General features: G+C 49.5%; 9 protein-coding genes across 9 annotated transcripts; 4 read left to right on the top strand and 5 right to left on the bottom strand.

Annotated features, from left to right (window-relative positions):
- Positions 1-259: 259 nt before the first annotated feature.
- On the top strand, positions 260-1,053 carry K444DRAFT_536139 (putative GDSL-like lipase/acylhydrolase; the record flags this gene model as incomplete). The annotated part of the gene is made up of 3 exons (XM_024875352.1): positions 260-479; positions 550-796; positions 849-1,053. 3 exons carry the CDS (start codon positions 260-262, stop codon positions 1,051-1,053), a joined length of 672 nt encoding a protein of 223 aa, XP_024733455.1.
- Positions 1,054-1,234: 181 nt separating this feature from the next.
- Positions 1,235-2,539, bottom strand: K444DRAFT_535710 (uncharacterized protein; the record flags this gene model as incomplete). Its single annotated transcript, XM_024875312.1, has 2 exons — positions 1,235-1,264; positions 1,316-2,539. 2 exons carry the CDS (start codon positions 2,537-2,539, stop codon positions 1,235-1,237), a joined length of 1,254 nt encoding a protein of 417 aa, XP_024733454.1.
- A 3,654-nt stretch (positions 2,540-6,193) lies between these two features.
- Positions 6,194-7,719, bottom strand: K444DRAFT_694164 (uncharacterized protein; the record flags this gene model as incomplete). The annotated part of the gene is made up of 4 exons (XM_024887856.1): positions 6,194-6,825; positions 6,875-7,086; positions 7,139-7,415; positions 7,471-7,719. 4 exons carry the CDS (start codon positions 7,714-7,716, stop codon positions 6,448-6,450), a joined length of 1,113 nt encoding a protein of 370 aa, XP_024733453.1. The 3' UTR covers positions 6,194-6,447.
- Positions 7,720-8,059: 340 nt separating this feature from the next.
- K444DRAFT_567251 (uncharacterized protein) lies at positions 8,060-10,016 on the top strand (the record flags this gene model as incomplete). Its single annotated transcript, XM_024877161.1, has 5 exons — positions 8,060-8,115; positions 8,158-8,252; positions 8,301-8,964; positions 9,035-9,090; positions 9,181-10,016. The coding sequence occupies 5 exons, from the start codon at positions 8,060-8,062 to the stop codon at positions 9,744-9,746; spliced, it is 1,437 nt and encodes a 478-aa protein (XP_024733452.1). The 3' UTR covers positions 9,747-10,016.
- Positions 10,017-14,567: 4,551 nt separating this feature from the next.
- Positions 14,568-16,483, top strand: K444DRAFT_536023 (uncharacterized protein; the record flags this gene model as incomplete). The annotated part of the gene is made up of 2 exons (XM_024875343.1): positions 14,568-15,352; positions 15,415-16,483. The coding sequence occupies 2 exons, from the start codon at positions 14,568-14,570 to the stop codon at positions 16,481-16,483; spliced, it is 1,854 nt and encodes a 617-aa protein (XP_024733451.1).
- Positions 16,484-17,481: 998 nt separating this feature from the next.
- K444DRAFT_616385 (putative cell cycle inhibitor) lies at positions 17,482-20,001 on the bottom strand. The gene is made up of 6 exons (XM_024880917.1): positions 18,989-20,001; positions 18,663-18,876; positions 18,563-18,596; positions 18,450-18,508; positions 18,159-18,223; positions 17,482-17,954 (listed from the first exon to the last, which is right to left on the bottom strand). Exons 1-6 carry the CDS (start codon positions 19,708-19,710, stop codon positions 17,906-17,908), a joined length of 1,143 nt encoding a protein of 380 aa, XP_024733450.1. The 5' UTR covers positions 19,711-20,001; the 3' UTR covers positions 17,482-17,905.
- Positions 20,002-20,150: 149 nt separating this feature from the next.
- On the bottom strand, positions 20,151-22,161 carry K444DRAFT_616384 (nucleolar complex protein-like protein). The gene is made up of 3 exons (XM_024880916.1): positions 21,520-22,161; positions 20,587-21,472; positions 20,151-20,535 (listed from the first exon to the last, which is right to left on the bottom strand). Exons 1-3 carry the CDS (start codon positions 22,125-22,127, stop codon positions 20,395-20,397), a joined length of 1,635 nt encoding a protein of 544 aa, XP_024733449.1. The 5' UTR covers positions 22,128-22,161; the 3' UTR covers positions 20,151-20,394.
- Positions 22,162-22,341: 180 nt separating this feature from the next.
- Positions 22,342-23,251, top strand: K444DRAFT_645222 (putative ATP synthase subunit 4, mitochondrial; the record flags this gene model as incomplete). Its single annotated transcript, XM_024885067.1, has 4 exons — positions 22,342-22,372; positions 22,438-22,898; positions 22,951-23,173; positions 23,226-23,251. 4 exons carry the CDS (start codon positions 22,342-22,344, stop codon positions 23,249-23,251), a joined length of 741 nt encoding a protein of 246 aa, XP_024733448.1.
- Positions 23,252-23,501: 250 nt separating this feature from the next.
- Positions 23,502-25,623, bottom strand: K444DRAFT_694147 (amino acid transporter). The gene is made up of 4 exons (XM_024887855.1): positions 25,333-25,623; positions 25,253-25,281; positions 24,626-25,204; positions 23,502-24,574 (listed from the first exon to the last, which is right to left on the bottom strand). Exons 1-4 carry the CDS (start codon positions 25,449-25,451, stop codon positions 23,679-23,681), a joined length of 1,623 nt encoding a protein of 540 aa, XP_024733447.1. The 5' UTR covers positions 25,452-25,623; the 3' UTR covers positions 23,502-23,678.
- Between the last annotated feature and the right edge of the window lie 104 nt (positions 25,624-25,727).

The following is a 25,727-nucleotide window of genomic DNA, read 5'->3' as shown; positions in this document are numbered from 1 at the left end:
ATCTCAAATGATGTTTCGGAACAATACATTCGATTGTTCCGATCGATATGGACGACTGAAGCTTTCAAGTCACCACTCACTGTATCGAGTCCGCATTGAGCTTTCAGGACAGTCAAGCTCTTGAGTTCAACCCACTTTCTCGAACGTTCGGACGTTCCCCTGTGCTAAGCGCGCTCGAACTTCCCAGGCCTATATTGGACATTGAGCCTTGAAAAGCTGTCGAGAGTTTACTTGGAAGCCTTCATTGCAAGTAGTTAAAATGCTCTTCGCCAACTCACTCCATATCCTCTGCTTTGGCGACAGCCTGACAGAAGGCATGTCTCTGGGAAGGCCACATCCGCATCCATACTCGATTGCTCTGAAGTCCTCGTTGGAGGAAGCCTTTCCATCTTTCAACATCACAACAGACAATCAAGGCGTGAGTGGCGATCGAGCCACTTCCCCGCCAGGAAGCTTCCTGCCACGGATGGAAAAGGCGTGTGAGTAGAGCTTCTCAACCCTCACTTCATACAGACCTTCTGAGCCTCTCTAATCCAGAAACCAACACAGATGAGGAAACTCATCCTCACAATCCCTACGACTGGGCCATAATCCTCGGCGGCACGAACGACCTCTCCATGGAATATGACACAGAAGACATCTACGAGGCCTTGCAAAAAGTATGGGCTATTCCCCTGAACCACGGCACGAAAGTCCTGGCTCTCACTGTACCGGAATGCGGATTTGATGATTCACCGATCACTGCCCACGGCGATGAACTCAATAAGTTGATTATGGAGCATAAAGATGAGAACTAGTAAGTTAGAATAAATGAGGGAGAGGGCGGGAAGGCGGCTGATGGAAGCAAGTTATACTTTCGATCTCCACACTGCGATTCCGTTTCGGGGTATCCCTGACAAGAAGAGGAGTGAGCTTTGGGGTGATCCTGTGCATTATTCGCCGAAGGGATATGATTTGGTTGGGAAATTACTTGCAGAGAGACTCACGGGACTCATTCAAGCTCAGAGCATCGATGGCGAAGTACAGGATGCTGAAGGAAGAATGGAGTTGTAGAAAAGAGAATTGGCTGCTGAGTGACCTGATCTCGGAAGAAATTGCGTTCTATTTTGCTATCTTGACAAATCCTGGTCTCATTTTCTTCGTAACGCCGTTGCAATGATACCAGTCAAACGCTCCTCACATCCATGCTTGTCCGTATAAACGCCGTGTCATATCTCATTGGTCCACGCCAGGTTCATACAACCAAGTTTGCTGCCACGAAGTCCTAAAGAGGCATTAGCATATAATCTTGGTTTAGCTCAAGGATAAGACTCACAGGATATCGCAACTGCAATTCAGAAGTTATCTTTTCAACCTCCTCAGCCAATCCTTGGACATTGGCATCCCACTTCTTCAACTCTCGTCCGACCACACCCTCTGCTCTGCCACTTCCCTTCTCTCCTGTTGCTTCTCCACCCTCAAACCAGATAACTCTCTCGATCTGGTCGATGCGGCCCACCAATCTGCCTTGCTCGATCATCTTAGCAGTCGTATCTTCAGCCTTGTCTCCATCCAACCCTAGCAACAGACCTAAAGCCTCGAAGCTAATATTGTTATACAGCCTCGATGCGCCTCTCAGATTATGTTCAATCACTGCTCTTTGTAGGACCGTACTTCCATCTCCCGTCTTTGCCAGCTGATGAGGTGCCAACCCTTTTGCGAACTTCTCGACCTCTTCAGGAGCCAATAGTCGATCCAGGAACATCTTCTCCAAAATGCTGTACTCCTCCAACGTGCTCGCCCGTTCATCCTTGTAAAGTCTTCCCAAAGCACGACTTCTCGCAGGGCCTGCGGGAGCCAATACTGCGCACTTGATAGCCATGCTAAGAGTGTGCAGTCTCTCTTCCTCAGCAATCACAGGCATTAAACTGATCTCTTGGTACCCTTGCGCAGCAGCCAGGAAGTTTCGTCTCGCATCCTGAATTCGTGCCTGGCAGAGATTGAAGTGCAGATTCAGATCCCGATCATCGACCGTATATATCAAATTCTTAGCTTTATTAAGATACTGCTCTGCGAGCGTGGTATCATCAACCTCCAAATAATTTCTTGTGATGCGAATCCAGAACCGAACTTTATCTTCGTTTGTGACCTTCCTCTGTGACGACTCTAGCGGAATTCCAGAGAGGATCTTCGCCGAGGCTAGGAAATCTTCATCATCTTCATAGGCTGTTGCCATAAGCTCGCGGATTTGTGCATTTTGTTCTTCGAAAGAAGAGGCTTGGCTTTGGAATTTTTCGAGAGCGTATTCGCCGACTTCGATCTTGACTTCGTTGCTGGGGACGGATGTCAGGGTCTGGACGTAGGCGACACCGAGAGATCGCGTGGCTACGATACCAAGGCTGCCGTCGAAGATGGCGTCGAGGATTGCGATGAGGTCTTTGGACAGGGCGGTGGGGGTGGAGAACGAGCGGATGTCTTTGAGAAGAGCTTCGTAGCCTTGTTGCTTGTCTGCAGAGGATGCAATCTTCTTGAGAGCTTGAGAAACCTTCGGGGAAGCCATCGTACTGTCAGGGCTGGGCTTCGCTCATCAAATGGGTTTGTGTTGAAATGATGAATTTTGTTTGATGAGGCTGAAGATAATCGCGGGGAGAGCTTCATCGGAGCTTTAGGCAACACACGCTAGTGGCTTCGCTTGTAGACCCCTGAAGGCCGTGTAGCCGTGGCCGTCAATTTCCCAGTCTTCGAAAACAAAATCTCCTCATTTTCCAATGTCTGCCTTTAACTTGGAAGGAAGGCTTTCTTGATAGATCAGTGATCACACCTACATTGGCAAACCCCTGAGGTATGCATGATGGCATTCATTTTCATCTAAGAAGTCTCGGCACCTTACGAGTAAACTCGGATCCATGAATTTTGCATTTCTGCAGTGGCGTTGAGGACCGAGAAATCCAAGAACATTTCCATGCTAGGCCGGACAAGGAGCCCAGCTCTCCAAGGTGGTCTGGCCCGCATCACCAGAAACCCAAATCTGAAGTTTTAATCTATTCAAATGTTGTTCTTTATCTCGGGCTGATCTGTGCAGGCTTCGTCCGCTTTCAAGCCTTTCTCTTGGGTACTTCAAGTGAACTCCCAAGGCCGGTTTTCTGTGGAACGTGGGGAAGCTTGTTTCTCTACCACACGTTGACATCCGTCTTTAGTTTTGAGATACTTTCCTCGCGGCCCTCCGTCGAGTAGAAGTGCAAAAAATGGCGGACTGGTGCACTGCCTCAATCCAAGTAGTTCCCCGTTTATGTTGAAGTCATTTCAAACGTACCTGAGCTGTTGGGGACACTTGAGCCCAGAGCACGGGATTGAAAAGTCACTAAACCCAATGAAGTTGCCATTAATGACCTTATGTCAGCCTTGTGGTCCTCGAAAACAGGTCAACTTTTCAGATGAACCATGGTTGCACGGAGGCTGTGCAAGACCGTCCTACCCGCTTCTCTAAACAAAATCTACTGAATGGAAGTTGCAACCGAGTCTTCGAAATAACCGCTGCCCCTTTTCCTCCTCGGATTTGTTATCAGTCGATAAGCCTCAACCCCACCTCCAAAAGTTTGGATTCTGAGCAAGTAGCGGCCACCAAGAAAGAACTATTGTTTCCCAGTACTGGTGAGTTCAGCTCAGCTGAGCAGTCAGGGGCTCTTTTCAGTTCTTTGAGTTACATCGAAACAGTAGCTCAGTAACTAGCACCGGGACATCACTCAGCTAGGCGTGAGCTCTCATACGAGACCCCTCCTCTATCACGGAGAAGGAACATGCGCTGATGTCAGTTGAAAGTAGGAGTGTGAAAAATTCAAGACATGCGTCTATTGTTGGCGATTCTAGAACAAATCATCAACCTGATATTCCGGCAGTCCAATGCAGAGAACCTTTCGAGGTTAATATTCGGCCGTGGTGAGGAATCCTCGGTTCAAATTCTGGCCATAGAGTCCGGTCCTAAAAATGAACCTCGTTTTCGCCTTATCAGCGAAGCACACTTAAATGACAACTATGTGGATACTTGGAGAATGTCACGGAAATTCCTAGCTCATTGGCGAATAGAGCTATGTTGTTTGAGAGTTGAAGTGCCATGATAAGGGAACGAAAATAATCTTCCACCCTTCCTCTCGGATGAGAACATTCGAGTTCCCTAGGCCTCAACTCTTTTCCACTTTGCGTGGAAGCGCTAGAATACCACCTCCCATACACCTACATATGTAGCTGCATCGCTCTGAATAATCGTTTCATTTCCTCCCCTGATATTCAACTCTTTTATATTTTGCATACAGGCACCTGCCCCGCAGAGTTCCTAGGGTTATAAAAGGGAGTGTTGACTCATTTGATTTCGCTTTCTTGGAGCGAGGCCAATGAGACGTCATAGGTGTGTTTTGATACTTTCCGCTTTATCTGATGTAATTTTGTACATTTTAAAGTCATCGTCTGGTCCTTCTCGAACACCCTCTTAGTCGTAGCTCTGGACTTGACATCATCATCATTCTCTGCTCTTAAGACTTAAAGACCTACAAGATGTAGGCACAAGTTTCATATAATTTTACAGTCCATATTTCACATCATTTCTAACATGTTCTTCAGGAGGTTAAGACAAAAGGAAGAATCCCACGCATTGCAAGCGGCAGAGTGCTCTAACGGCCATGCACTCTCTCGCCATCGTTTTCTGTCACTATGCTGCCCAACCGAAAATCTTTCTAATGGCTACGCTCATTCTCAAATTGACGTCGACGATCCCAATTGAGATGTTGGAAGGTATCTGCCAGTTTCTGTCGCAGAAGGGGCTCTTTAGTCTGATGCTGTGCAATTCAAAATTCAGTGAGTCGGCAGCTCAGTACCTTTACATGGAGGTAAGCTTATTTTCCATACCGAATTGCTGTTTTTTATTTTGGGAGCTCAGAGCCAAGGAGCTTCATGGGAGATTGCATACGCGTTTGTCTCCAGAGCCCGGATCCTCAGCTCCTGAGCTCCCTCCTGCATCTCTCCCATACTAATTCGATTGTTAGCCAGAATTTGCATCCACGTATCGATTCGCACAGGTAAGTTCCCTAAGACCAAGGAGCCTTTCTAGGGTTTGAACTCAAGAAGGACTAACGTACCTCCAGTTCGCATTCATTGTCGTCAATCGCCCGCACTGCTCTCGAATGGTTCGCTCCCTTGACATCAGCAGATTTCAGAATGTCAGGGACAATGAGGGAAAACTCATGGAGATGGATGGGTGGCGCGAATTCAAATACCATCACCACCAAATGTTTGAAGTCTTTGGCCGGTCCTCATACGGCCCAAGTTTTTGTACCTGTCTATCCTACAGATCCCTAGAGGAACAACAAACCTGAGGACAGCCATTCTCTCTCTTAAGCAGCACTCACCCCACCCCAAGTCCACTCCTCTCAAGCTTCCACCACACTCGAGACATCCCCATCGGTACAATGTACCACGTCTTAGGAGCTTGCACCAGGATCAAACGCCTCAAGATGTCTCGGCTTCATCTAGCGTCTGATTCATGGTCATATCGCCTATAAACCCGCGTCCAGCCAGGACTGACATCCCCTCCCCAAACTTCTACATCTGCGAGCCGGAGCAGAGCAATGCAGTCATCACCTTCGTTTCTGACGTGCCGAAATCCTGGACTTGGCAAGCTTCTGAGCTAGAGTTGATTTATGCGGATGCACTCATCGGCTTTGATATGTCAGTTGCGAGAGTTGGAATTTCTTGAGGCGCGGCATGCGGAGTGGTTGAATACTACGAGGGTGAGGCAATTACTGAGGGAGGCGCAGAGGGAGGAAACGGGGATAAAAGGCTTGCGAACGGTGGACTTTGTGAATAGTGGGCTGCAGAGGGATCTTGGGTGGGCTATTGAGGGGAGTCGGGAGAATGTGGAGAGGATTGCCAATGAGAGGGTGGTGGGGTATGAGAGGACTGTTTCGTAGTGATTAAGATATTTGTTTTTTTGTACTTTTTGGTGCTTTGAGTATCGCTTGCATCGTTGGGCATGGTCGTTTGGTTTTGATGGATCATATTGGCATTTTGAATTGTAGGGAAAAGTCTTGAAGATTGGAACATGTCTGGAGAATTCTTGTGAATCTTTGGCCATACAACTTTGATACAATGGTTGGACTCTGGAGCAAATTGTCCCGTATATAGGCTTCTCCTAACACTCCTTGATTATTAGAATAATTTCACGCATTCCCATTGTCTACCAATTTGAGATCTTTTGAGATTATTACTACACGCTATCTTGGCTTATAGAATGGGTTATGCCATTCCCTATATGAAGGAAGACCATGCGTCTCTGCCCCTATTCAGGGATTGCTGACTGTGAAAACACCGCAAATGCATCCCGCATGCATAACGCCATCGCATGCAGACCAGCAGACGTCCCCCCCGACCCAAAACGCCTTGCAATGTCACGAGAATAGATGCCAGCCAGTCGACCATCTAAGAGACCACGTCCTCGAATTTTACGTCATCTTCATCCTCTCCATCTTCCTCGTCGCCCATATCACTGTCTCCTCCCGGATCTCCCTCTGCCGTGGGCGCAACCGCATCGCCAATCTGGTCATAGTTGGCAATCTTGTTTTCCGGCTTTAATGACCATTGTGTAGCAAATCTTCCACTCTTTGCCAGCACCGCAACCTTCTCCAGCGTTTCTCGTAGGTAGGCTTCAGGTTGCTGGAGTTCTGCGCGCAAAGCCTTCATAGACCAATAGTTGTATCTCTTGAAGCAATCGAATATACGATCCAGCAGCTCGTTCTGTGGCATACGGGCAGTCTTCATGAGTTGTGGTCGTTGACCTGCAGCTGGGCCCTTCGTTTTCTACATTACTGTCAGCTGTAATACTCGGAAGGAGGGTAAGTAAACCTACGATGAACGTCTGGAATGCGTTCTGGGCGCTGATGGTACCAGGTTGAATGAAGTCCTTGCTTGTGACGGACAGGTCCTCGTTGATAAACTTGGTAAACTTCTTTGGGCGCATAGCTTCCAACGTTCGCATAGCAATAAGACGCTCGGATTCTGCATTCTCAACAGCAATGCAGTTGACTTCGTGGGCTACTTTCCCAGCAATAGTTGTGCGTTCTGATGAGGGACGTTAACTAGAGTCTTACTAATTCAATATCAGAACACTGACTTGGTATAGCCTTCCTGAAGTATGGTTGGAAGCGTTTGTTAGGATCATGTGGCTGCTTGGAAATCGGTTTGTCGTTCTTCGGGCGTGTCAGCCTAGCTGGCATATTCGCGCTGGCGGGATCGAACTTTTGCTTCGACTTCGACTTAAAGCCGGGGAGATCTTGTTCAGTGAAAACAAATGTATTTTTGACAGCCTCGTCCGTTACGTCTAGCGTGTACTCCTTGGGCACAGTTTGATGCTCTGCGAGGTTAGAGGATAATAGCATAGAAAGAAATTGCTGGACTTGAGGTAAGCATCAACAGCAATACCAATCTTGACAAGGCCATGCATACCTTCGTCTCCCCGTCTACTACAGTTTGCGTCTGTCTGATGGTCCCAATCTGGATCTCAGCATCGTCGTCCAGCTTCTCCCATGCTTCCCATAGAAACTTCGGTACTCGCGCAAGATACAACTTCTGGAAGTGGGGATCTGTATTAAATTCTAGGTCTCCAGCATCTTCGTAGATATCATCTTCGCTGAACGGCCCCGGTGACGCGCCTTGGTTTTCCGGATCCGGCTTGATGAGAGGGTCCGCCATTGTCGTGGATTGCTTGACTACCGAAGCTCGTCCATGTAGAAGCTGAGGTGCAGTGCCTCTGTCGTCGGCGGTAATTCTTTGTTGGCGGTCGCCTGGGGAAAATACCTGGTGTACGAGGATGTGAATGGGACAAGGATGTCAATGATAGGCCAGAGTTTGCCACTCGTCGTCTCTTTAAATGCGCGCTAAAAGGTTGGTGTCACCACGCTATTTGTGAACGCCTTCACCTCAGAACTTGCTTCCTTCCTCAATAACAAAACTTCGTAACCACAACAACTACTACAACAACAGCCATAAGCATTCATACCGAGCTTCTTGACCAACCACAGGGAATACAATAATCATGGACACAGACGATCAAGATGTCCTCCTCGCGAAGATCAGTCAGCTTGCCGGTAAGTTCGCCACACGCTCACCTGTTTGCCAGCAAGAGCTTACAAGTCACGCTCCGGGCCAAATAAATCGACACAAGAATGGACAGAACACAGATCAGCAATCTCGATCCCATCCCTACGCGCGAAACAACAAGTACGGAGGTATGGAGGGTCTCACGCAATCGACAACCTACAGTACTGATCAAAAAGGATACCAACAACCAAGCACCTCATGGCGACCAAACCGCGGTGGCTATCCCTCTCGCGGATACCCTAGAGGAGGGCAGACCCCTCAAGTTCACCGAAATCGAACACTTGTATTGAATGGTAATACGCCAGCGGCAGGAACTGATGCATCCGCATCCAATGAGACTGAACGACCTTCCGCCAGTGACAGTAATGCAGGAGCTGCTTGGGTCACGAAGCAAGACCGCCACCTTCAACTCATCAATACGTCCATCTTCGAGAAAGATAGCCAAAAGCGAGCAAAAGCTATAGAGCAAACTCGGCAACAGAAATTGAAGCAGAGAGATGAGCGCGAGAAGGCGAGAATCGTCCAGCACCTTCAACGAGGAAATTACAATGGTCCTTCGACGCGCGCTACTGGAACGACAGCCAATAATGAACTGGATGTGAATGGCATCCGATTTCGAGTGGTACAAGGCGGCAGCAAACTGGTCAAAGTCCCTGGTGAGGAAGGGACCCAAAACGCCAGCGACACCGTTGGGCTTGGTGGATCAATCATGAGCTTACAGTATCCAGGAGACCTTAACGCAGCAAAGTCCACTCCCAAATCAGCATTGGTTGGGGGTGTCCGTTTTTACAGAAGCAAAAGTGGCAACATGTATCGATCCGGAATTATCAAAGCTTACCGGTATGGAAAATGGCAGTTCGATCAGCATCGACTTTCGAGATCGCCGCAAAGCTAATCTATTTCGTGGCAGGAGAACTGGGGTCGTTAAAAAGATTAACGAGCCTTGCAAGATATTCACAACTACGGGTATTCCTTTTCTTCTCAGCGGAGCGTTATTCTACGCTCTCAATCTTGATGATCGACTTGGGCTGCAGCTAACACAACTTTCGATTTTAGGTTCTTGTCCAAAAGGCCCCAGATGCCGCTATATTCATGATCCGACAAGGGTTGCAGTGTGCAAAGACTTTCTTCAGAAGGGATCTTGTCCAAGTGGAGATTCCTGTGACCTCTCACATGAACTGACCCCAGAGAGAACACCCACCTGCTTGCACTTTGCAAAAGGCAATTGCTCCAACTCGAATTGTCGCTATACCCATATCCGGGTCTCCCCAACTGCCTCAGTTTGTCGACCCTTCGGTATCTATGGCTATTGCGAGAAAGGTGCAAGCTGCACAGAGCGCCATGTCTATGAATGTCCGGATTTCAGCAACACAGGTACATGTACCACCAAAGGATGCAAATTGCCCCACCGACACAAGGCGAGCGTCATGCGGAACATCACTGCTCGAAATGGAGAATCATCGCCAGAAGAAGGCAGTGATATATCCAGTGACGACGAGGACGAAGAAATCGGTAGCGATGATGTCGACTCTGATGACCTCGATGAGGAGTACTTCGGTGATGAGGATGGAAAGATAGATTCCGATATCCCCATGCAACAAGACTACGTTCACTTGAGGTGATCGTCGCATCACTCCTTACAACCTGTTTGCCAGCTGTTCTTGGCTGGTTTCAATTTTCTTTTCAGCAATTCATCACGCTTATTATGCTCACATCATGGATGGAGTTAGGCTCGAACTTGCATTTGGGGCGTGGTTTCTAGGGGGGGTTGGCTTGCTATCGTCATCGGAGCTTGAGATACCCCAAATCCGCGTCGACTGGCTTCGGCCTCATTGCTGTATTGTCTGAGTAGAAGAAAATAGAAGAAAGAAAGAATAAAAGCATGATTATGGAATTTTCAGATTGTCTCAATTGTACGTGACTTGAAATTCATAAAAACGTGTGTTTTCTATGTTTCGGTCTCCAACGACGTATCCAAAATTCAGTTCTCGCATGCGCCCAGTGTCCCAACCCAACCTCCAACGTTCTTGACATCCCCACCTCCATCTTCCCCACGTAAATATTCTTCCGGTCTTCGGCAGACCACCATCTTTAGCTTCCGTATCTCCCCCCTCGCGTTTTCCTGATTTGCACCTAAACACCAACTCCTCACCTCATGTCGACTCGAGTCCAAGACATACCTACAGTACAGAATGACAGATCACGTCACCCTCACTCCACATCTCCCAACGCCTCCTGCCTGAGACATATCCTGGGTGCTGGGTACGAAGCAACGGCGCGTATCTATCTCGCACGCGCTTGAATTTGCGCTCAAAGGTGTATTTCTCGCTGAAAATAGCGATGCTGGAGGCTGGAGCTGCATGTATCGTCGTGTCTTGTCTTGTTCTGAGCCTCGATTTGAGTTTGTGGACTGTGGAATGCGTCACTGTGACGGTGTAGTGAGGTGAGGTGAGGTGAGTTATATAAGGCTTGCTATTGCAGTGGTGCTATTCCTGGGATTTGGGATCGGGAGTTGGGGGAGCTGGGGCCCCAGGTGAAGGCATGCATGTTTATTATGGTGTAGGCGGAGAACAAGGAAGGTTTGCGATTGGGCGACGCGAGATCAAGGTTTTTCCTTGTTTGGGGGTCAAGACGAGGAGGAAGGTTTGTGTTATATGAGATATTTAGGGGGTTGGGGGAGGGAGTGCAGATGCGGATGCTTCGGAAACATCGGGAGTTGTAGGAGGAAGGAGGAAATGGAAGCAAGGTTGACAGACCATGAAAGGGGTATGGGAGTGAAGTGATGGGCAGGGAAGAGTGAGAGAGCTGCGAGTGGTAAGTGAACCCGGGAAATGCTGATAATTGGAAGTGTGAGCTGGGAATGTTGCAATCGTCAGTCTACCATCAGATAGCCGGAGGGAGGGCGATTGCAAAGATGGGTAGTTGTTGGAGCGAAGTGCAAAGTATGTTGCAATTGTATTCATTGGATTTGGGATCATTGGTTCTATGAACCATGGAGTATCAAGCTCAACGTTCTCTAATGTTCGGTTCCAGCGAGCCGTTGCTGCACTCTTGCATTTTGATTCTTTCTTCTGTTCCGTCTGAAAAGAGATTCGCTGTTTCTCTTACAATTTTGACAAACTATGACGCGTCCATAGACACCAGCCTTGAATGACGACGGGGGAGGGCAGGAGTCTTTGAAGGAGAGGGGTATGGCTTCCTCTTCACCGCCAACTCTGCCACGTGCCTTTTTCGTAACCACGTTATGACTCTACTCCTCTCGGTTGAGCATCTTGGCCGGCTTGTGAATGTGGCAAGAGCTTGCGACCTAAGAGGAGATTCCAGTCAAACAGAGTGATCTCAAAAATTTCAAGTGGGGTTTGAGAGAATCTACAGCGCGTTTTCGCAGATCTGTTGAAGGACGAAACCCACACAATAGCCTAGACACGGGAAACGAATCGGCAAAGACCCATTGCTGCATGTGTTTTTTTGCCATGTGCGTGGTTACCAGCCACAGACTCTTACGGCAATATTCGAGATTCAGGAACATGCGGTGACGCGGAGTTGAGCGGATAGCCTGCAGCTTTGCGGTCACCGTTTCAAGTATCAGTGTTTTGGGAAGGCTACAATGTGACGGAACTACCTCGGTTTCTTTCTAATTTTCATCTGAGCTGTCTATCGAGAGTTGCCAGTACCTTGGATGGTCAATTTTGACATGAACACTATTGTCTGGCGAAGGAACCTAAGTTACCTAACAGACGCGTAGGTCCACCGGACTTGGCCAGGCTGGAATATATGTTTCAGACCATTGTCAATGTTTCAATTGATTGGAACCAAAAGAATCAAAGGGAGGATTTCGTCGCCGCTACAGAACCATATTCGAGTTCTTATAGAGCTGATGAGACTAAAAATATCCAAGCGGTGAAGAAACACGAGGAATAAGCGGCACAGACGCAGGCGCAGAGATTTCCCCTGGATGCAGAGAAAACAACCCAGGAACAATTGGAAATAGAAAACAATGTGACGAATGGTGCGTTGCAGGCCCTGCGGCTTTCCGTCGGGAGCTTTGCAGGCTGCATTTTGATCCTACCTGGTGGGACGAAAGGCAGCTCCAAACGCCGATGCCGTTTGCCGGATAATCGCAACAACACCACGGAATGTTGACCACTCGGCCGCGATATAGGCTGGAGTCATACGAGGAGGAACAAGGGAGCAAGCAATTCAGACCAACAATCCGATTGTGCTGAGATGGTGTGTTTGCTCTCGGATCCCATCGGACGCTCTCGATCAGTGGTTGTCCGGAATTGAGCCTGGCGGTGGAGTCCCAACAGTGTGATGTGAGGTGCCTTTCCACTCCCGAGGTCCACCAGGAAGAGTGTGAGCAGGGCTGGGAGCGTTTGAAGGCACGATGCCCTCCGTGATTCCGGCCTGTTGTAAGACCACAACGTCGCGATCTGGATCCGGGAATGGCCACTCAACAGCGGGGACGCGGAAGACATTTTCCAAGGGCTCCACTGTGTTGACAGTATGAGTCGGCGTGAACCCGACCGCAAGGTTCACCGCTTCACGTCCTGGCGGGCCTTGTTTATTTTGAAAACTGAAAAGGTTCTGGAAGGATGTCTCGTCCCCTCGGTTGTGGATTCCCGCTACAGAATGCCCCTGAACTACCCCGGTCGCTATCCTCAACGTCCCCAATGCCTGGATCATGGCAGTTTCGCTCCCACGCCAACGTCTCGGCCTCATTATCCCCAACTCGATGATCTTGCCTGCCGTCCTACTGTACGGGCAATCACGATCTGAGATCGCCTTGCGCCCCCCAAGATTGCGGCCGCGGAAGAACAAATCTTGTGGCCGGAGAATGACTCTCTCATACGAGAAATAAATATCTGCGTCCAAATAAGGTCGCGGAGCCAGGGGTATGCTAGGGGTATGCTAGTCCCGTCAAGGGAATCCTGACGAAATTCTCCGCCGTCTCCAGCAAGTGGGAGACGAGCAGCCCGACGGGGCATCAGGATTCAGGCAGGAGTACCTTCGTACAGATACCGTACCAAGATTCAGGGTGTGGTCGGGTCGGCGTGAATTGTGGATTGTGGATTGTGGATCGTGAGTCGTGACAGGGCGAAGATGAAGAGTTTGATCTTGAGCCAGTCGCAGTCTTGCCCTGAGCGTTGGGCACAGCTTGTTTTATGGTTAGGTACGGTTGAGCACCAATGGGTCGCCAGCAAGGGGGAATTCTCAGTCACCTCCCCCTTACGAGTTAAGGCTGCACCACGGTCGAGTTTGAGGCCGCAGTGCCTGTGCAAATATTGGGGGTTGGGGGTTGGTCGGGGAAGTGACGGCATTTAGGATTTCGATCTCTGACTACGCCTGATCACGAAGAGTTCGGCCCAAAAAGCAAAGGCGTGGTTGTGGTGGTCGTGGTGGCCGTCAACAGTCGACGCGTGACATGGGAGTCCCTCGTCGTCCTCGTCCCCCATCGTCGCCCAAAGGGGAACACAGCTTTGTCCATCGCCTCAGAGAACGATTGGAGTCCGTTCCAGGTGCGAGCACGACAGCCTCCAGCCTATCACTTGGGAAAGACAATGACTGTTTCTGGCGGGAGCTCGCCGGACCAGAGACTGGCGACTCCAATGGGAGCTGCTGGCGATGGGTGAGCTGCGGAAACAAACTTGGCCCCGGCCTCTGTCATGCAACCGCGCATTTGGCGGCCTATCGGAGATGGAAGTTTCGCAGAGTTGACCCCATAGATGCCCAACTCACTGAGCCAAACCCCCCGCCTGATCGGGGGGTGGCTCTCGCACGAGCGCGAGCTCTCCCTATCCCACCCACTCCCACTCCCACTGCCTCCTGCTTCCCACCAGTCCACCAGTCCACCAGTGCGTGCTCCACGCTTGATGGTCAGGCAAGCCCTCCGTCCAACTGATCAGGGCTACCGCGACGGCGTCGCTTGCACCCGCACCCGCCTTGCTTTTTCCCGTCCTCCCTGGCCTCTCCTTGCCTGCAGACGCATGGGAGTCCGGCCAGGTTGGGGCATGTTACGACTTCATCCACTCACTTGGCTGCTTCGGGCTACTCACTGAGCGAACATCCGCTGCCATCTCGGCAGAGAGGCTCATGGGATGGATAAGAAGCAGGAGGGCCCGTTCTTTATCGCGTCGATCTCACTCACACCAAACGGTACTGCGTCTGCGCACTTCTTCCAGCTCACGCCCGTTTGTCTTCCTCCTGCTCCGGAAGGCTTTCCCTCTTTGCCATCACACGAACCTACTCGATCATAAGCAGTGGCTCGCGCCGCAGCTTGCTCTCTTATTTCAATCGTCGTGCTCGTCGGCCGTTCCCAGCTATTTTCATCGCTTCACCGCCACCCCGTCCCGTCCGAACTTCGCTTCCTTCACCCACAACCACAACGACAACCCCCCACCCACCAACACCACAACTACCACCACCACTACTAGAATCGCAAGATGACCACCTACCCTATGAACAATTTCTACCGGCCGTCGGTGTTGACGGTCGACACTCACACGCAAAATTTCTACGAGGAGGACGAGGGCAGCATTCTGGACGACAATATCCTCGACCCCAGCGCAATAGACTCCGGATTGGAGATGTCCCCTCCCATGGACGGCAGCCGGCGGGATTCGTTTGCTGTCTCGTCAGCATTGTTCTCACCGAAGACTGACGACTGGCAACCGGTCGACATGCAGCGGATGTCTTCCAACAATCCGTTTGTTGAGCAAAATCACAATCCATTCATGCGGGTCGATTCGCAGTCTTCGTCGTATGGGCACCAAGGTCACGGATGGGGCATGAACCACGGCTCCGGCATGAGCACTCCCATGCAGGCACAGGATGGACTTCCTTCGGATTTCGAGGTCAACGCACCAGTTTTCCAAAGGCCGATCCAAACCCCTTTCACCAATCCTGGCAATCAGCAACTGCCCCTCTTCTCGTCGAGCAGTACCAGCAACGGGTCGATCCCCACTTCGCCTCAAAAGGAATGGTCAGTAGTAGATGCTATGGATCACAGATCTATGCCAAAACGTATGCGGCCTCATAGCCCAACTCTACGGTCGCATCCAGACATGACAAGGAGGGGTGATGGCATCCGAAAGAAGAATGCTCGATTTGATATCCCGGCAGAGAGGAACCTCAACAACATTGATCAACTCATTGCTCAGTCCACAGATGAGCAAGAGATCAAGGAGCTCAAGCAGCAGAAGCGATTACTCAGGAACAGACAAGCAGCGTACGCTTCCCCTATTTTGGTTTTACCCTATTTAATTTACACGGCCCACTAACTTGTTTTAGCCTTGATTCTCGACAACGCAAAAAGCAACACACTGAACGACTTGAGGATGAGAAGAAGCATTACACTGCATTGATCAACGACCTTGAAGAGGACCTCGCTGAAGCCAAGCTCGCTCTCGATGAGTGGGCTCGCAAGGAACAACAATATCAGCAGTTCATCGAAAACATGCAGATGGAGAAAGAAGATATGATTCGCGTCCATACCCTCGAGACCGGTGACCTTCGCAAGAAAGTCAGCGTCCTCACCGAGGCCGTCCAGCGACTGGAGAGTGCACCCGTGAACAACGTTTCCAGTTCTCATGGCTTCTCCAATGACTACACCGATATCGACAGCCTTACCATGGACAGTGCTTGGGACAATATCTCGTTCCTCAATGACTTCCCTACTGAGCCTGAGGTCAAGATTGAGAACTCTTTGGTTCCTCTCAAGAAGCCAGAGAACTCTCTCCTCAGCGATCCGGAAAAGCCTGCTGCTCAAGGCCTGCTATTGATGCTTCTTCTCTTCGGTGCCTTCGTCGCTTCCAAGGGTTCCTCTCCAACCATCCCTCAAATGTCCGACGATGTCCGAGCCGCTTCCGCGACTCTCCTTGAGGATATCTTCAAAGATGCTGGTGTTCAACAATCCGCGTCTGGCGTCTCTGAGGCCATCGCCCCCATTCCATCTGGCAACTCCTGGTCCACCTCTATTCCCCAAATGGGAGGGAACGAAATGGTTGGTGTCACCTCATCAACCCTTGGTGACCTCGCCGACAGTCTGGCTCAGCCCACCGAAGAGCAGAACCACGAGCAACTCTTCTCCCTGTCAGCTGCCCAGTACAACGGTCTCACCAATCAGGACTTTTTGCAACACACACCTCAGCGTTCCACCTCTCAAGGGCGAAGGAATCTCGGCGAAACCCTTGCTGCCATGCGAAGTAACAGCAAGAAATCTGCTGCAGAAGTTTATACACGCTCTCTCCTCTGGGATCAGGTGTCCAGTGAGGTTGTCCGCGACTTTGCCAAGCTTGTCTCTGAATGCAACTCACGCAACGGACAAAGTAACAACGACTGCAATTCCGCCGTGGGCTGAATTTCTCGACGTTACTACACATCACGTTTCTATCTGTCTACGGTTATGAATTACGGCTTTACTACGGACCAGACCTCTGCAGCTCACGCATCCTGTGTTTTCATTTGTTCAGCGAGCAAGCAAGCGAGTTTGATCTTTGAGCGCTGATTTTTTGTCTTTTTTTTTGATTGGCTTTTCTTTCCTATTTTCCTTATTGCATTCATCATCATGGGCGGAGGGAAAGGATGGGGGAATCCGAACGGTACCAGCTCAGCATTGCTCACACTAGCAAGCGAGCGAGCAACACGAGCCACAACGCAGCTCGCAGCAAATCATACATTGGGGCACCTGTAAATTGGATACTTTATTTGCTGTTCAGGGAAAGAGGAGGGATTACGTTTTCCCACACCCTTCGAACGGCACGGGGCATTTTTCATTTCCACGTCAATCGGGCGTCACATATCCATCACATATCCATCACATATCCATCACACTTCTACAATAAACGACATAACGAACATCACGATCTCACGATCCCAAAGATACCTCCCTACCTCTACATTTTACGACACAAACAACACACAGACACAAATGATTCTCACGAACGCATGAAGTATGATGAATGGAATGATATGATATGAATAGCTTGACTTATTTGTCAACGGAAGCGAAAGCGGAAGCGATAGTGAATGATCATGAAGATCTAAACTGACGATTTACCTTTGTATTTACTGAATGACATGGGGAGGCCATTGTACTTACTCAGCCTTGACGAATGCTGTGTCAGTCAACAAGAAGGAAAATTCAAGCTTATCCTTGTTGCTGCCTACCGTCAGGACTCAGTCCCTTGACTCGACTTGGTGATCATGTCTTTACCGTTCCTCAACTGCCGTGTCTTACCTTCAGCGATTCCTGGAGCCCGACGTGGATCTCTTTCCAATCGAGTAAGTTCTAGGCAATACAATGGGCAGCGTATGACGACCCACGTGCGAATGAGGAGAGATACGGTGAGACCCATACACGTGATATCTCACCCGACCAAGCTTCGATCCCAAGGAAAATCATGCAGCTCAAACCGGTGAAAAGCCCAATGAATTTAATTGTAGGCCCAAAGTAGCCCACTCCTGCGAGTCTGCGCCATACTACATCCCACACTTTGCCTTGCCGAGTTCCAAGACGGCCCATAGGGCCCTAGCTGTGCCTCGCAAATCACCGTCACGCGAAAGGACATGTCTCAAGCCCGAGAACAATAGAATATGCAGCCCGAGATACCTGCGGAGCTGAGGGCTCAACGAGGGAGGAGGCAGGCGTTCGGGAACACGAGCGAGACCCAAGCAGCGACCCCGCTTGTCTCGCAACGACCCAACCGAATACTGTCCCACCCCACGAAGGAACTTAAGCAACACGAGAGCGAGCGAACTCAGGCTGAGGACTCGTCCAGTCTCACTTCTTCGCGGGACCGTTCGAGGGATTGTATTTGTCCTTCCAGATCCTACGGAAGCACCAATGGCCGTTAGTGGGACTTTAGGCAAATGGGGGGAGCAGGAGCGCGAGAGCCTATCGGACTTGTATCGCAGCAGTCATCTGGAACGAACTGCATGGGATGGCCACCGGGCCGCGGCGCGCATGCATGCACCTGAGTGACCAGAATGATCATGGCTCTTGGGAGCAGGAGACGCAATAAAACATGACTTACCAGGAATTGCCCAAGGTCTTACTACCTCCTTCTTCCGCGAGCCTGTAGTATTTCGCTGCCGCGAACTGTGGGTTTGAAGTCAGCCTCGTCGTATTTTCAATGGTAGATGCTAGTCGCGTGGGCTACGCAGGTAATGTGAAAGCCCCATTGCTGCCCAATGCGGCAGGGCATAGGGAAGGCAAGACGCATGCGCAAGCCAAACTGCGTTCTGCGAGGCTGATGGCCTAATGGCCATGAAGCTATTCGGAGAGCTCGGCCCTTCGGCCTCGTGAATGACTCGTAGTCACTAACCTTGTCTTTTTTGCATCCAAAGCCTTCAAGGTAGCACCAAGCGACCTCATTCATGGCATCTGTCATATCGTCAGTCTCACTTGATCTCCCAGGCTCAAATTAGATGCACTTACCAGTATCGCCCAGATTAGCGGCCGTTTCGTAATACTGCCCCCAAATGTCAGTCTCCGGAACATAGGATGCTTCCCGATCCAATACTTAAAGGGGCCTCACCTGTTTGGCTGCAATTTTGTCAACTTGAACTCCCCAGCCATGTCGGAAGCAATTGGCCAGTTCGAAAATTGCGAGAACAAGCTCGCCCTTAGCTGCTCCCCCTTTCTTTAAGCCCGCCCTGAGCGCCAGGTCCTCGATCGATGCCGCGTTTGAGGCCGCTGCGGACAGGTATTTTACAGCTTCTCCTGGATCTGGATTACAGCCCCAGCCATGCCTAAAGAATGAGATATCAGAACCGCCTTAACTGTTGGGCCGGAACAGTGCACCAAAGATGAACAGCATCCAGTGGAGTGATGTGTTACATGGAAAGGGGCCAATTAACATACCGCAAAGCAAGTCCGTACAAAACCTGACTCAATGCATTATTCTCGCCATTGGGATCTGCCAACCGCCCAAACATGCGTGTAGATGTCTCCAATTCTCCGGCCTCATGAAGCCTGATAGCCTCTTGGATGTTATCGTCCGCATACTTCGTCAACGCTACACTCTTCTCCTTCCCAGGGCTTCCACTGATGTTCATGTCATGAAATGACTCTAGGCCTGCTGGGGATCTTGGTACAGGGGTTGTCGGCCTACTTTGTGTTTCCTCATTTTTTCTGGCCAGAATCGTCGCTCTCTTTTCCCACTGTGACTCTACTCCTGCACCCCCATCCTGACCCTCGTCTGGCCCTTGGATCTCTGGCAGATCATCCGGTACGCTCGCGGAACTGATTTCACTTCTCCGCAGATGCAGACGTTGGGATAATCGCTTCGTCTTGGGAGAGTCTTGTTTGGACCTCTGGCTCGTGCGTGAAGATGCGGATCCCGTGGACGCGACAGACGTGCTGCGGGGGCGTGCCTTGAACAATTTGCCTGTCCTTGAGTCGGTATTGCCATCTAGATAGGATGGCGCCTTGTCATCGCCGTAGAACGAAGGAGGGGTGATGATCTCTTGGGTGGTTGTATCGGTGCGCATGAATGTGAACTTGGGCGTATCGGGCCTGTCCTCCTCCACCGGTGTATGGGCCTCTGCCTTGTCCTTCTTCTTGAGTAGATCCTTGAAAGGCATCTTAATGTAGAAGCTTCGTAGTTTGAGAGCTTGTTGAGAGGGTGTAGAATGGCGACGTGTCGTGCACAAAAGCAGATGAAGTCTGAAGGTCGAAATAAGCAATGCGAGCTTATTATTATCTGGTTCGGCGTGTAGCTCTGAAGCGCCGGCAGTTGGTGAGAAGGAACATTGGACGTCCCAATTTTAAAGCACTGCCTTCCTTCATCGTTGAATTGGCAGCTTGGCTTGCTGATCGTCAAACCCGTGGAGGCTTAGCTGGGGAACCTGCGCCCCTGAAAGTCGGAACGGCGGCTGCCAAACAGCGCATTTCGGCGGCTTGAGACCCCGTAATCTTAATAGCCGCATCATGGATGGCCCTAGTTAAAGATTTAAGCATAAATGGGGTGCGACATTTCACATTTCTACTAATGGGTTTTTAGGATTCTATTAGAATGAAAATGCGGGGAAACTCTGTTGTACCAGATGGTATTCGTGCTCGGGGTTGCCGTCTAGTGCAACAGATCTTGAAGTGCGAGCTCGCCAAATCCCCCCTTTTCTAATAAGACCTGCCCCAGTAGGCTCGGATTCGAAGATTCTTTGCTCCTTCTTGATTGCTCCTTCACAATCATGATGATAGCTAATTTACACAATACGAACGAACACAAGAAAATATAGAAGGAAGAAGGATCTCGTTTCTATGCGGATCTAACTAAAGTCCCAAAGCTTCACCAGTAAGGTGTCGTCAGCCCCAGACGCAGCATCTTGCTTCATGAAAATCTTCTTGGGTATCTCATATTCAATAACGGGTACTTTCTTCACGTCTTTCGCACTTTCGGCTTCAAGCATCTAGCAAGGTTCGTTAAATTCCATGTGAGAACTTGGGATTTAACAACTCACGCTTCCGTATGAGTGATCTAGAAAGTCCTCCAAGTTGTACGATTGCTTCGTGAACTGCTCTGAAATGATCTTCGCCAAAGTTGCCACATTAGGATGATAATGCGACTGAAGCATAACTACTTCCCATAGACTGCTTTCAATAGCATGCGTCTTCATGGGGTCTTCTTCATCCGGGAGAAAGGGGTCATCCATACCCTCATTTTCAAGATTCTCTCTTGCTTCAGCGGTCGTAGCCTCTCGATGAATCATAAAAGTACAGGTCGGATGCTTCTTGAACAGGTTGTAAATCCATGGGACAACAGCAACAACACCTCCCGGCGGGGCGTTGAGCATCAGGCGTGAAAGTCTCTTGATGAAACTGGCCACAAGAACGGCTGGCAAATGAGTCGATGCTAGGAAAGTATCCATTAGGCGGAGGAATCTCGAACGGTGTTTCGAGTGCAATATTTCCGATTCAAGCAATGAGTACAACTTCCGATAAAAGGAGGGGTAATCCAAATTCTTCTCCTGGATTAGGTAAAATACGCCTGAGAGTGCCAGAAGAGACATGGATCCACCAGCATCATAGGAATCGGTTAAAAAATCCATTAACAGCTCGGGTTTGAGAAACCACGGTGCAATCGAAGTCGCCGTGAGCCTTAAAATTGTCTTCCTTTGCTCCTTGCCCATTTGCAGGTTCATCAAAGCTAACCAAGCTCCTTGTGCACGTCTTTTGTGTTGGGAGAGGGAGAATAGAGCGTGTGTAGTCTTTTTCGGCGCAGGTATGTAAAAGTCCTCAAGCTCATCTTTGGATTCTGGGACTGATTCAATCGCAGTGAGGATTTCTAGAGCATTGTCTAGAAGGGCGGGCTCGGAAGTCTGAGTTGGCGCTTCGACGAGAATTTTCCTACAGGTGTTAAAAATGAATTAAACATAAGAGATGAGTGGACCGACTCAATAGCCTCTAAAGTATAGAATCGAACATCATCACTCTCCTCCACATACTTTTCGCCGAACTCTTTTCGTGTGCTTCCATCCGACCCGGGCTTCAGCAATACCCGTACAATGGCCATCAAAAATTTGGTGGGAAAGTTGTATTCCTTGCTGTTGTGAAGATGCTGACCCTCGGTCTTCAATAGTCTCATACACAGACTCAATGCTGTTGAGGAAATGCCTTCTTCTCCTAGCAACGCCAGTATTGCCATTTTGTACTCCGAATAGCGTTCTCTCACCCATTCGACGACCACAACTTCCTTCTCACTTGTTCCCTCTCTTTTCGCCATGTCTCCGGACACCATTAATCTTGTAAATACTCGGCATAAAGAAATTGCCGCAACAACTGAGTTTTCTGGGTCTTCATCATCATCTCGAAGCAACTTGATCAATGCTGTGATATTATTGTAATTTTTCTTCGACTCGAAAATCTCGGTTTCCAGCAGAAGAATTTGGGCTTGGACATCTTCCTCGCAGCTTTCGGATCGTGCTCGTTTCGAAGGTTTTGTCTCGGAATTGTTTCGTTTCCTCTTGGCAGGCTTGCCCGAGATGTCAATTGTTGAGCGCATCTTGGCTTCAACGTCGAGTTCTGAGGTTTTCGTTGACAAGGCTGAGACTTCAGGGAAAAAAAGTTCCTGGCCATGGCAAAGATTGAGGCATCAACAAGGCACTCAGGCAACAATTTTTAGATCACGTGTTGGCAGCTCCAACCGAATTCCGAATTGAAATCTTTGATCACCTTCATGCTGTCGTGAAGCTCCATTTCATCTCCTCCATCCCACAATGGCATCCCGCTTGGTAAGAAACGCCATAGGTATGTAGCCAAGTACCTGCCCAAGCTTCAAATAGCAATTGGGCCTGGTAACAATCACTGACAAGCTTCAGGCGCCGCTCGTCTTCGACCTTCAGTTCCATCCCGCACCCTCCCGGCCCTCACCACATCCCTCACAAGCTACCGATCAGCATCAGGCGTACCGGCAGAGGATCCCAAGAAGAAGGCACAATCGATTCTCGACTCATTGCCAGGCAACTCGTTGATCTCGAAGACCGCAATCCTTTCCTCAACAGCCGGTGTCGCGATTTATGCTCTCAGCAACGAATACTATGTTGTTAACGAGGAAACTATTGTTGCGCTGTGTCTACTGAGCATTTGGGGTGCGGTCTTCAAGTATGGAGGACCAATGTACAAGGAGTGGGCGGATGGCCAGGTCAACAAGATTAAAGGCATCTTGAATGCTGCCCGTGCAGACCATACCGAGGCTGTCAAGACACGAATTGAGAGCGTGCAGCAATTAGGCAGCGTTGTCGACATTACCAAGACTCTCTTTGAGGTCTCAAAGGTATGTTACAGATGTGATAGGCTGCTATGAGTGATTTGTTGACATTTGGTAGGAAACCGCACAACTCGAGGCCAAGGCTTTCGAGCTCGAGCAAACCACCGCTCTTGCTGCGGAAGCAAAGTCTGTCCTTGATTCATGGGTTCGATACGAGGGACAAGTGAAGATCCGCCAACAAAAGGAGCTGTCAGAGAGCATCATTGCCAAGATCCAAAAAGAGCTCGAAAATCCCAAGGTTCTTCAACAAATCCTGCAACAGAGTATTACAGATGTCGAGCGTGAGTATTTACACATTTGCCTTGTTTGCGGTTTTACTAATTCAATCAACAGGAATCGTTGCATCCAAAGCACAATAGACGAGGAAAGGATTGAAGAGCAAACAGAATATTTTCCTTTTGTCAAACCTCCTGTGCCATAGTTGAACAAGCATTTTCTCTCAAGGCTCTCGAATTCTTATCGTATTGCGGGCTGACTGCATCACGGATGCGGCATCACTTTGAGATTAACATTTTCCGGTCAGCTATTTAAAAAGAGCCCATTAAGACGAACCGACATCAACAGGAAGCCCGAGATCTAATTTAGAATTCTGACAGGTTCGATTCCAAAATCCACGCACCAAAGATAGTGAGAACGCACCAGCCAGCCCCACCTTACTGGTGGACTCCTCTCCGGGTTCGTCCTTGTATCAACCTTTTCCGGAACAATATCAGGGCATTATCAAATCCTACATCCTTGTCACGTCTCTTGGTTGGAAAAATATGATGGATTGCGCTCAAGCTGATTCTATTTAGGGGCTGCAGGCTCATTCTTGCTCGCCGTGCTACCATTTGAAGCTTTTTCTCTCTCAGTTACAACCCGCCCAAACCCCCCAACCACCTCCCCATCGTGTTCTGGCTCAATATCTGCAGGAACCGGCGGCCCCGTGAACGCCTTTCTACCTCTGATAACATACCATATCACACTGATCGACGCGAAGCCCATGAACACCACGGACGCATAGTTCATACTAACGGGTGTAACAGGAATGGCAGTCGGCATACAGAATAGCACAATAGCCAACAGAATCCATGCAACCGTAGCGGCGTTAATAACGAAACCAAATCTACCGAGAGAGAAGGTAGAATGTCGAACAGCTTTTCGACCACGAATAAGTGACACAAGGATAGGAATGCCGTAAGACACTGAGAGGCAGATGGTTGCTACTCCAGTGAAAGCATTAAACGCACTTGTGGATCCGAAGTAAATGCATCCCAGGATGCAATCGACGACTGTTGAGAGTACCAAACCCCAGAGTGGAATATCCAAATGCTTGTCAACACGAGCCCAGAACCTGGAGCCGGGGATAGCACCATCACGAGCAAAAGCATACGTGCATCTACTCGCAGCAGTCAAAGCCCCAACTCCAGCGAAGAATAGGATTCCCAGAATCAGGAAGAGCAAGGCGAATCCACCGCCTGCGGATCCTGTTGCTATCTTGAAGACCAGTCCAATTGGTTGCCCATTGGCGACGCTGAGAAGAAGGCTCACGTCTGGAAGCACGAACAGGATTGGTATCAGGTAGATGATTCCGGTCATTCCTGCTGCAGCGACTGATAGCACCATGGCGCGAGGGACTTCTCGTTCTGGCATCTGGACCTCTTCGCACATGGCAGCCACCATGCCATATCCAGTCAAAGTATCTTCTCTAGTCAGTACATGTAACTTTGGAAAGGGTAGGTGTGAAGACTCACAAGCTGCTTGAAGGAGACCAACAAACCAAGCCCACCCGCTCGGCCAGCCTGAAGCACTAGCATCGAAATGAGTGAAAACAAACTCTGCATTCCGGCGGTTATCAGACTTAACGAGAATCGTGATGACAATGATAATGACGGATGCTGCAGTCCAGTAGATGCAGATCTTGTTGATCAAATCCAGGTACTTAGCACAAGACACATTTACCGTGAAAGCGATGAGCATCACAGCCCAAAAAATGAGAACCACCTGCCACTGTTTGGCAACAAAATCCTCGTTCCATAACGTGATGGCAGAGAGGATCAATTGGGCCCCGGAAAAATTGATGCTCAAAGTGACAGTCCAGTTTCCGACAAGTGTGAGCCAACCTGTGATCCAACTAACTACTAGAGCATATTTCTTGGTGCTAAGCATGGCGCTCCAGTAATAAACTCCTCCGGCTGTTGGATAAACGGCACATATTTCTGCAAGGGAGGCTGCGATGCTGAGGGAGATCAGGGAGACAAATATCCAGCCATAGAGAACGGTGACCGATTGTCCGTCTGTCAACGAGATCGCCATGGTGGTACTGAGACCTGCTTCTGTTAATATCGAGTGTTCCTGGTCGAATTGCACTTTCAACATACCAAATGGGACGGCCATGATGGCAAAGGAACTACTCGTCATCAGCAAAGTCACGAAGAGAGCTATCTGAATGATAGCATACAGTCCCAATATACTCATCATGCTCAACGACCTCGGGAGTTCGCTCTTATACCCCATACCCGCTAGAACGGCATCTGCATTTGAGGCTCTCGAGCCATGGCGACCCAATTCATCTGCCATCTCAACAAACAAATAACGCTCAACCTCTTTTCTGAAATTTTTTAAAATTTAAAGAATTCTTGAGGAAAGTGGCCTGGTTTGTCCGCACATCGACGCCGATAGCCACCTATCAGTGTTTTATATGGACCCTCACAACCAAAACATGCGATAACGTCTAACGCGTAAATATCGGTTGAATAAGATGAGACTGATAGAGAGGAGCTTGAGTCAATGGCATCTGTCAATCATTTCAGGGCCCCTGCTGTCGAAAGAGCGGAGAAGGAAACTAGGCTTTTT

The sequence above is a fragment of the Hyaloscypha bicolor genome, assembly GCF_002865645.1.
Source record: "Hyaloscypha bicolor E unplaced genomic scaffold K444scaffold_118, whole genome shotgun sequence".
In the NCBI taxonomy this organism is placed as follows: Eukaryota; Fungi; Ascomycota; class Leotiomycetes; order Helotiales; family Hyaloscyphaceae; genus Hyaloscypha; species Hyaloscypha bicolor.
This window is presented reverse-complemented; position numbering and strand designations above follow the sequence as displayed.

Excerpts from the sequence above, each read along its gene's own strand:
- K444DRAFT_616385 (XM_024880917.1), bottom strand. The coding sequence starts at position 19,710 with ATGCCTTTCAAGGATCTACTCAAGAAGAAGGACAAGGCAGAGGCCCAT. Across the intron at positions 18,877-18,988 it reads TTGTACGGACTTGCTTTGCG|GCATGGCTGGGGCTGTAATC; the intron begins GTATGTTAATTG and ends CTCATTCTTTAG. Across the intron at positions 17,955-18,158 it reads AAGACCTTGGGCAATTCCTG|GATCTGGAAGGACAAATACA; the intron begins GTAAGTCATGTT and ends GTGCTTCCGTAG.
- K444DRAFT_694147 (XM_024887855.1), bottom strand. The coding sequence starts at position 25,451 with ATGGCAGATGAATTGGGTCGCCATGGCTCGAGAGCCTCAAATGCAGAT. Across the intron at positions 25,205-25,252 it reads CATCATGGCCGTCCCATTTG|CAGGTCTCAGTACCACCATG; the intron begins GTATGTTGAAAG and ends TATTAACAGAAG. Across the intron at positions 24,575-24,625 it reads TGGTCTCCTTCAAGCAGCTT|ATACTTTGACTGGATATGGC; the intron begins GTGAGTCTTCAC and ends TGACTAGAGAAG.
- K444DRAFT_616384 (XM_024880916.1), bottom strand. The coding sequence starts at position 22,127 with ATGCGCTCAACAATTGACATCTCGGGCAAGCCTGCCAAGAGGAAACGA. Across the intron at positions 21,473-21,519 it reads TATACTTTAGAGGCTATTGA|GAAAATTCTCGTCGAAGCGC; the intron begins GTCGGTCCACTC and ends TAACACCTGTAG. Across the intron at positions 20,536-20,586 it reads TAGATCACTCATACGGAAGC|ATGCTTGAAGCCGAAAGTGC; the intron begins GTGAGTTGTTAA and ends GAACCTTGCTAG.